Source organism: Orycteropus afer, unplaced genomic scaffold (genome assembly GCF_000298275.1).
Source record: "Orycteropus afer afer isolate SDZICR_OR568_19922 unplaced genomic scaffold, OryAfe1.0 scaffold00405, whole genome shotgun sequence".
Taxonomy (NCBI): Eukaryota; Metazoa; Chordata; class Mammalia; order Tubulidentata; family Orycteropodidae; genus Orycteropus; species Orycteropus afer.
In genome coordinates, this window is record NW_006921992.1 from 188,215 (window position 1) to 197,846 (window position 9,632).

General features: G+C 52.7%; 1 protein-coding gene across 1 annotated transcript in view; it reads left to right on the top strand.

Annotated features, from left to right (window-relative positions):
* Positions 1-9,632, top strand: part of LOC103207999 (rho guanine nucleotide exchange factor 18-like) — a 44,874-nt gene that overhangs the window by 24,742 nt on the left and 10,500 nt on the right. The window contains exons 3-8 of the mRNA XM_042782666.1: positions 5,581-5,836; positions 6,057-6,204; positions 7,054-7,174; positions 8,139-8,196; positions 8,531-8,575; positions 9,376-9,453. Coding sequence (XP_042638600.1) covers positions 5,581-5,836; positions 6,057-6,204; positions 7,054-7,174; positions 8,139-8,196; positions 8,531-8,575; positions 9,376-9,453 — 706 coding nt within the window. The remainder of the gene's footprint in view (positions 1-5,580; positions 5,837-6,056; positions 6,205-7,053; positions 7,175-8,138; positions 8,197-8,530; positions 8,576-9,375; positions 9,454-9,632) is intronic.

Genomic DNA, 9,632 nt, shown 5'->3' on the forward strand with positions numbered 1-9,632 from the left:
GTAATATATCAGACAGTGCTTCACTACTATTCACAAGGTTTTCACTGGACAATTATTTGATAAGTAGATGGCCTCTTCCTTCTTCCAAGTCTGTCTCAGTCTGGAAGCTCCATCGAAACCAGTCCATCATGGGCATGCCTGCTGGCACGGCCTCCAGCCTCACAGCAACACGCAAGCCACCACGGTATGACAGAACAACAGACAAGTTCATCTCCCTAGCTGTTCCTGCTGGTCCTGTCTGCCGCTGCTCCCTGCCATCTGGGAGCCATCCCCTGCCCTCCTTACCTGTTCCAGCCACTGGCCCTGTGTGCCCTATGGTAGGGTTGCCATATTTAGCAAGTACAATTACAGACAGACCAGCCACATTTGGATTTAAAGTATTACAGTATTTGGGATATACCTATGCTAAAAAAAGATAATAATAATAAAGCCCTAGTGGCACAGTGCCTAAGGTATTTGACTGCTAACCAGAAGGTTGGCAGTTCAAACCCACCAGCTGCTCCATGGAAGGAAGACTGGGCAATCTACTTCTGTAAAGATTTACTGCCTTGGAAACCCAATGGGGGTCCCTATGAGTAGGAATTGACTTGATGCCAGTGAGTTTGAGTTGTTTTTTTGTTTTGGTTTGGTTTTGGTTGTATTTAAAAATTATTCCTTGTTTATCAGAAATTTGATGTAACTGAGCATCCTGTATTTTATCTGTTGATTATATCCTGCGAGCCTCTTAGAGAATTCATGAAGGGGGTCTGGGCCCCTAGTAGTATGCTCTGTGCACTGGGACAGCCCAATGAGGCCTGCCTGGGATCACATCAGTGCCTGGCGCCAGGTGTCAGCATTGGCCTCACACGGAGCAATGGGAGAAGCCCACCCCTCTACCCACCAGACCCTGTCAGAGGTCTGACAGGGGTCTCACTGAGACCTGGAAAGGGACAATCCCTATCCCACAGACTCTGATAGCCCAGAGGAGGGGCACCTCACCCAAACTCACGGAGTCAAGAAGGCAGCCTGGAGGGGCATGCTCAAGATGAGTTTTGTAGGATGAGCAGTTCACCAGGCAGACTCTTAAGTAGGCTAAGAGAAGTTTTCCAAGGATAGGGAAAAGTAGGTACCCTGGCTAGAGAAAAAGTACGATAATGGGGAGGGAGAGAGAAATTAAAGAAAAAAGAAACAGGAAAAAATATAGAGAGAAGCAGAACAGCAGAGAACAGAGGGCTTGGATTCCACTAGGCCTGGGTGAGTCTGGCTCTGGCATTGGTTTCCTCCCTTTCTGAGCCCAGCTTCTGTTCTGGAAAGTGGGGAACCAGTGCCCCCTGGTGGAGCTCCTGTGGAATTAAAGATAATGCACATTTAGTTCAGTGGAGGCTCGGGGGCTGTTACTCAGCATTGTCCAGCTCAGTGTGTCATTGGAGTGTCCCCAAGTGCCACATTGCTGCCTCCTGGGTGGTGCGGATGAGGCTGTGAGGTGCCGGAGGCGGAGGGTGACAGACTTTGAAGACTTTTGTCCTGTGCTAAGAAGGCAGTAGGAGCTCTGGTAGCATAGTGGCTAAGGCACTTGTCTGCTAAACAGAAGGCTGGAGGTTCAAACCCACCAGCCACTCCTCGGAAGGAAGATGGTGCGATCTACTTCCGTAGTGATACTGCCTCAAAAACCCAAGGAAGGCTCGCTATGAGTCGGGTCCGACTTGACGGCACATAAACAACAACAAAAAGAAGGCAGTGGTGGTTCGGCGGCAGAATTCTTACTTCCATGAGGGGGACCCAGGTTCAATTCCCAGCTAGTGCCCTTCATGTGCAGGCACCGCCCATCTGTCCGTGGAGGCCCGTATGTTTCTAGGATGCTGAGCAGGTTTCAGTGGCGCTTCCAGACTAAGGCAAACTAGGAAGAAAGGTGAGGCAGTCGGCTTCTGTAAAAATTTACAGCATTGGAAACCCTATAGGGAAGTCCTATTCTGTCCTATAGGGTGGCTGTGAGTCAGAATCAACTTGACGGCAGTGGGTTTGGTCTGAGTTATGATGGCTAAGATAAAAAAAACTTTGCGGAAGTAGACTGCCACATCTCTCCCACAGAGTGGCTGGTGGGTTCTAGCCACCAGCCTTTTGGTTAGCAGCCAAGTGCTTTTAAGCACTGCACTAGCAGGGCTCCTTTTAGCCAATCTAGTGGGAGCGAAGAGAACCCTGGTTGCTCAGTGGTTAAAGCGTTTGGCTGCTAACCAAGAGGTCAGCAGCTCAAACCCACCAGCCACTCCACAGGACAAAAATGTGGCAGTCTGCTCTGGTAAAAATTTCCAGATGAAACCAAACTCACTGCCGTGGAGTCAGATCCGACTCATAGCACCTCCTCCTTGGATTTCCAAGGCAATATCTCTACAGAAGTAGCTTGCCCAATCTTCTTTCTGAGGAGTGGCTGGTGAGTTTGAACCTCCAGCCTTCTGGTTAGCAGTCAAATGCCTTAGGCACTATGCCACCAGACCCTGGAAACTCTATAGGGCAGTTCTACTCTGTCCTCTAGGGGCACTGTGAGTCAGAATCGAGTCTGCAGTGGGTTTGGTTTGAGCTTTGCTTCTGTGAAGATTGACAGCCTTGGAAACACTGTGGGGCTGTTCTACTCTGTTCTCTAGTGGGTTTGGTTTGGGGTTTAGTGGAAGTGAAATAGTATCTCACTGTGGTTTTGATTTGCATTGTTCTGGTGGTTAATGATGTTGAGCAGCTTGTCATGTGTCTGTTGGCCCTTTGAACAGCCTCTGTGGTGAGTGACTGCTCAGGTCTTTTGCTCTGTTCTTTATTGGGTTGTCTTTTTGTTGTCAGCTATAGAAGTTTTCTGTATATTTTCAATAATAGACCCTTGGTGGTTATATTGCAGTGTGTAGGTTGGCCCTTTACTCTTTTGATAAAGCCTTTTGATGAACGTGAGTACTTAATATATACTGCTCTTAGGAGTATCCAGTTATCTATGTTGTTTCCCGTTGCTCATGCAATCATGGTTGTGTTTGATAATCTGTCATTGAAAAAAAAAAAACAAAGTCCCAAAGCTTTGCTGCTATGTTTTCTTCTAAGAACTTTATGATTTTAGATTGAACAGCTAGGTCCTTGATCCATTTTGCATTAGTTGTTGTGTACGGTGTGAGGTATGGATCTTGTTCCATTATCTCTATGTGACAATCCAGTTTTGCCAGCACCATTTGTTGAAGACACTGTTCCTTCCCCTATTGAGTGGATTTGGCTGCCTTGCTGGTAATCAACTGACCATTGAGATCTGGATTTATTTCAGGGTTGTGCTCCATAAAGTTCCCAGTCACAGAGTTTTCAGAAGCTATTGCCAGGCCTTTGTTAAGACGCACCTCTGGGTAGACTCGAACCCCCAACCTTTCAGTGAGCAGCCAAGCACTTCAGCTGTTCGCACCACCCGGGGGCCCTGTAAAGTCCTATGGGTTTTACAAGTGCATAATGTCATGCATTCACCATAAAGAATTGTTCCACTGTCCTAAAATGCCCCGTGTGCTGCCTCCTCATTCCTCCCTCCTGGTTGCCTGGGCCCCTGGCAACACTGATCTTTTTACTGTCTCTATGCTTCTGCTTTTCCCAAGTCATATGGTTGGGAGCATGCAGTCCATCGCCTTTTCAGCTGGGTTTCTTTCCCAGGGTCTCTGAGTCGGAATCAACGCAACGGCAGTGGGTTTCTTTCTCAGCAGTCTGTGTCTGAGGTTCCTCCAGTCTTTCCGCAGCTGGATAGCTCATTCCTTTTTACCGCAGAATCTTGCCTTCATTTTGATTAGCTCAAGTCTTGTACCCAATAGCCCTGATCTTGCTGAGTTTTTTGGCATCTCCTTACGTTTGGGGCCCGAGGTGACTGTCTCGCTTGCTTCACCCTAGTCCCGGAGGCTAGAATCCAGGAGACTGTGGGAGACACTGGAAGAGCCTAGGGGAAAGCCCAGGAGCCCGGCACCCTGCCTGAAAGTACACCATTAGCACCAAGAATAACCATCTTTGTTCCCTGGTGCTACTATTACCACAAGAAAGATCACGAGTGGGTGGCTTTAAAACACAGAAATGTATTTTCTCACAGTTCAGGAGACTCTTATTAGGTGCCCTTGAGTCAGTTTCAACTCATAGCTACCCCATGTGAAGCAGGGCCTGCACCATCTTCACAGTCCTCGGTATGAATGAGCCCATCATTGCAACCACTGTGTCAGTCCATCTCGTTGAGGGCCTTCCCCTTTTCCACTGACCCTCCACTTTACCGAGCACATCCTTCTCCAGGGAATGGTCCCTTCTGACAACATGACCAAATTAGGTGCGAAGAAGTCTGGCCATTCTGGCTTCCAAGGAGCATTCTGGCTGCACTTCCTCCGGGACAGATCTGTTCATTCTTTTGGCATCCGTGGTGTATTCATTATGCTTTGCTAACACCACCACTCAAAGGCATCAGTTCTTCTGTGGTCTTCTTTGTTCATTTATATTTCTTTATGCAGGAGGCTAGACGTCCAGCTCCAGGGTATCAGGTGTAGGGGTGCGGTCCTTCCTTGTCTATGTCAGCTTCTAGTAGTTGCCAGCATCCTTGGCATTCCTGGGCTTGTAGATGCATTTGCCTCGTGGTCTGTGGTCCTGTGAGTGTGTGTGTGTGTGTGTGTGTGCGTGTGTCGTCTGCTCTTTTGATAACTCAGAAGGGATTAGGTTTGGAACCCACCCTACTCGAGGATAACCTCTTTAACCAAAAAAAAAAAAAAGAACCCTTACTTCCAAATAGGTCATACCCAAACTCACTGCTATGGAGTCAATTTCCACTCACAGTTTCCCTAGAGGACAGAGAACTGCCCCATAGGGTTTCCAAGGCTGTAATCTTTATGGAGCTCTGCCTAAGGCATGTGACTGCTAACCAGAAGGCTGGCAATTCAAACCCACCAGCCAGCCACTCCTCAGAAGGAAGACTGGGCAATCTACTTCCATAGAGATATAGCCTTGGAAACCCAAGGAGGGGTTGCTATGAGGTGAATCAACTCAATGGTTAGTGAGTTTGGGCTTTTTTGGTTTTAATCTTTCTGGAAGCCCTCATCTTTCTCCTGTGGATGGGCTGGTGGGTTCAAACCACCAGTCTTTCAGTTAGCAGCTGAACACATAACCACTGGGCCACCAGGACTCCTATTTATAAGTACAGGGTTTAGTATTCCAACACATATTTTGGGGAGACAGTCAATCCCTAACAAAGACATCTGTGCAGCACTTTTGTCAATTGTTGGCAAATGCAATCTTCCCAGAACTTCCAAGCCCATTGGTGAGTGGGCAGGACACAGGGTATGATGGCCACTTCCTAAGGTGATCAGACTGGCACTCAGCAAGGTGAGTCCTCATCTAGGGCTCAGAGGAAGCAGGAGAGTCAAGTCTCGAAGCCCAGAATCCCACCCCTTTTGTGGGAAAAGGCCTTGAAGGACCAGGTGGGACAGAACCCTGGAGGGACTGGCCCACTTGTCATGAGTAGGGCGTGGGAAGAGGGGATGGGCAGGGTCTGGGTGCCGGGGAGTGCAGGGCCACACACTTTGCAGCTCTTGTCAGTGCCTTTTTCTCCCTAACATCCATAGGAAGAAGATGACTCTCCAGAGCAGCTGGAAGAGAGCTCCGAGGACCTCAGCCTAGACTTGGGAGCACTTCAGGGCAGCGAGTATCTCCAGGACCTGGGGCTGGGGGCCCCTTCCCACAGCCTGTCTCGGGGGCACAGCAACAGTGCCCTGCCTAGTGAGGCTGGAGGAGATTCACCCTTCTCCGGCTCGGCAGGTCCCCCAGGCCCACGGGCAAAGAGGCGCAGCTGGGAGCGATCACGGAGCTGCTCGGAGACCTGGCAGAGGTCAGCCCCCTCTGCTGTCTGCTTCCCGGGACGCACCCATGGGACAGGCTGGGCAAAAATCATGGGCTTGCCTTACACATGTGGCTCCATCCCCTCTCCATGCTGCCCCACGATGCCCCTCACATATGGGAGTCTGTGCCCTGCCCATCGCTCCCTGCCCTCAAGCCCTCACCTCCCTGGGGAGACTGGCTGAAGCCTCAGCTCACTGCCTTCTCCCCAGGCTCAGCCTTGAGTTTTCAGCAGAGGACGAGGGGCCCTCTCTCCCTCGGACACTGGCCAGCCTCGCTCTGAACCTGTCAGGAGGGGGCCTGCAGGCCTGGACCCAGGAGTCATCCGGAGGTGAGAGCCCAGCAGAGCCCTCAGGCAAGGTGGGTATAGCGCACAGCCCTTATCACGGCCACACCTTTTGGGGCCTGTGGGTGGGAAGGTGAGCCTTACCCCCTGCCAGTAGGTAGCACTCACTGGTAGGTAGGGGCTCTTCAGTCAGCGGTCCAGCCCACCGTTGTGATGTCTCTGGGTCCTGAATTTCCAGCCCATAGTTCTCCTCTATGGCTGGACCCCCCCACAGGGGTCCTTGACCATGACAGTAACCCAGAGGCTGAGGGGATACAAGGCACACCTCCCCGTTCTCTGCCTCCAGCCTGTGGCTGGGAGGAAGCCCTATCTGTGGTTGGAGTCGGTGGCTGGGGAGGGCTTGCTCAGGCCTGGGTTCCTAGCCCACAACCACAAGTGCATGCTGGGTCCTGCAGCCTGTGGCTGGGGATCTTTGGCCATGACCGTGACCCCTGGGGAAATTCCTGACCATGGTTGCAGCTCATGGATGGGGAGGGTTAGGCTCCGAGGCCTGGGGCTCCAGCTCACAGGGAGGGGATCTCACTCAGCCAGGACTGCAGACCACTCTTGAAGAGGGTGTGTCCCCAGATCCTTGTCTGTGGACCCCGGCCTTCAGCTTCCATGCTAGGAGCCTGCCTGCAGCCCAAGCCGCCTCCTGAGCTTACTGGTTGGCCCCACTCATGGAGACCCACGTGTGTCAGAGTAGAACCGTGCTCCATGGGGTTTTCAATGGCTGATTTTCAGAAGCAGGTAGCCAGGCCTTTCTTTCAAGGTTCCTCTGGTGGACTTGAACTTCCAACCTTTTGGTTGGTAGCTAAGTGCATTAACTGTGTGTACCACCGGGGCCTCCCTCCCAGGCTTAGTGAGATGCTTCTTTCCCGCAGGAAGGTGACGGCCCCAAGGGCGTCAAAAGAGGGCGGTCACGGTCGGTTCCTGTGTCCTCCCATGAGATCAACTCCCTGAACCTCCCTCAGGGTTTGGAGGTGGCCTGTCCAGCTGTTCAAGGTGCCAGACCTGGGGGGTCTCCCTCATTCAGACCAGATCGGGTGGGGAGGGTGAGGAGTGGGAAGGTCCTGCTGGAAGGTCCCCTGGGTGGAAGAGAAAGGGGTTGATGGGGCTTAGGGACCCCTAGTCAGAGTTCTGGGGTCAGGGGGTGCCCAGAAGGAGCCCTGGTGGGACAATGGTTAAGCATTCAGCTGCTAACCAAACGGTTGGTGGTTGGAACCCACCAACCACTCCGTGGCAGAGAGACCTGGCAATCTGCTTCTATAAAGATTGAAAAACCTCACTGCCATAGATTCAGTTCCAGCTCATAGTACCCCGCATTGGGTTTCCAAGGCTGTAAATCTTTATAGAAGCAGACTGTTTCTCTTTCTTCCTCGGAGTGGCTGGTGGGCTTGAACCACTGACTTTTTTAGTTAACAGCCAAGTGCCTTAACCACTATACCACCAGAGCCCCTTTGATTACAGCCTTGGAAACCCTGTAGGACAGTTTAACCTGTCCTAAAGGGTCGCTAGGAGTTGGAATCCACTCGGTGGCACAGGGTAAGGAACCCAGAGAGGGAGAGGGGCCTCGAGTGCCTCCCTTCTTCCTCCACGTAGGGGAATGATACCACTGCCTGGTCCTTACTGTCCCCCGGGCTCTCTTTCCTCTCTCCATCTCTTCCTGTATCCCCCTCCCTATCTCTGAATCTCTGTCCTGTGGAGTTTGCATCTCTCCTGTCAGACAGACTCGCATCTTAATCTGACCCTTCCTCTTTCTAGCCAGTCTCTGAGCCTTATAGCTCCACCCCTCTCCAAGGTGTGGTAGGAGGGGAGTGGTCCCTGAGTCCCCCACAGGAGAGGGTGGGCCCCCCTCTGTCCCTGGGCCCCACCTTCTTCCTTGAGGTCTCTGGTTCTTCAGGGACCCAGGGCGGGGTCAGAGCTGACCCTTCACACATGTCCCTCCTGCTCTGGGGGCTACTTCCAGGCCTGGACCCACCAGTGCTGGAGTGCGTGGAAAAGGACCACGTGGAGCCCGATCATGTGTGAGTAACCCCGTGTGGGCGGGGCCAGTGAGCCCACCAAGGGGTCAAGGCTGCGGCAGGGGTGTAGTGTGGCTGACGGTGCTTCCTGCCTGTGAGTGAGTCATCAGCCACTGTCCCTCTCAGGTCCCATAACTTCAGTCTGTCCACGCCATCTGTCTGGGCAGGGGGTGGGGCAGACAAGCCCCACCAGAAAGGAGTTTGACATCAGGAGAGGGGTAGGGGCTCCCAGTGAAGCTCTGACCTGGTTCTGGGGGCCTAGCCGGGCAGTCACAGCTCGTCTTGGGGACTGCCTCGGTAAATGTGGTGACCATGGGCTGCTTTGATCCCCCTCCAGGCTGATTGTCCAGCAGGTACTTCAAGAACTCCGACAGTATCATGGGTAAGTCAGAAGGGGACAGGTGTGAGGAGACAGACAGGTGTAGGGGGCAGGTATAGGGGACAGATGTGAGAAGGCAGCTGTGGGGGACAGGTATGGAGGGACAGGTGAGGAGACAGAGTGGAGGAGAGGTATGAGGAGACAGGTCTGGGGGACAGGTGTGGGGGTTAGGTGTGGGGGCAGGTGTGGGAGATAGGAAAGGGAGGATATGTGTGGGGAACAGACAGACATGGCGGGTGAGTATAGGTACAGGGATGGGGAATAGGAGTAGGGAACAGATAGGGGTCATCGGTGTGGAGAATAGGTTTGGGGACACGTTGCAGAGAAGTGTCAAAGGACAGATTTGGGAGAATAGGAGTGGGGGGCAGCTGTAGAGAAGACAGGAAGAAATGGCAGAGAAATGGGGACAAGAAAAGTGGGAACAGGAACTGCTGTGGAAAAGGACAGGGGACTTGAGGAAAACCAAGCTGCCACCAGCCCACGGGGTACCTTTACGCAAATGAGAACAAGGTGTTTCTTTCCCAAGACACTGCTATTGGTTAGAACGTTGCTAAGATGGGTAAGAACAGATCCCGGGGGTAGTGATGTTGTTCAGCTAGGGCCCTTTGCTGCCCTCTGCTGGCCACAGTCATAATAAACACACATACAAATCTGTGCCGAAGTAGGCAGGGGCGGTTCCAGACGCCTCCAGGGACAATTATATAGAGAAGTCTTGGATGGGGGCAGGAAGGATGGGAGTGGGAGAGGATGAGTTGGGGGAGGAGGTAGTGCTAACCAGACGTCTATCCCCTCGGACCTGTCAGGGCCCGGCAGAGGGCTCGCTTGTCGGCCAGCCCTGGAGCGCCCCACTCCAACATCACCTGGTTCGAGTTCCTGTCTGAGTAAGTGTGCAGAGCCGGGAGCTGCGGGTGGGGCCAGCTACTGGATTCCACCAAGTGCTTACCAATGGCCCTCTGTGCCAGGCTCTGGGCTGGGGGCAGCAGTCGGGGCCCCATCTTCCCACTGGCAAGGGGGTGATGGGAACCGTGAGCCAGAGGTGGCCCCTCGAGCACCCTGAGGG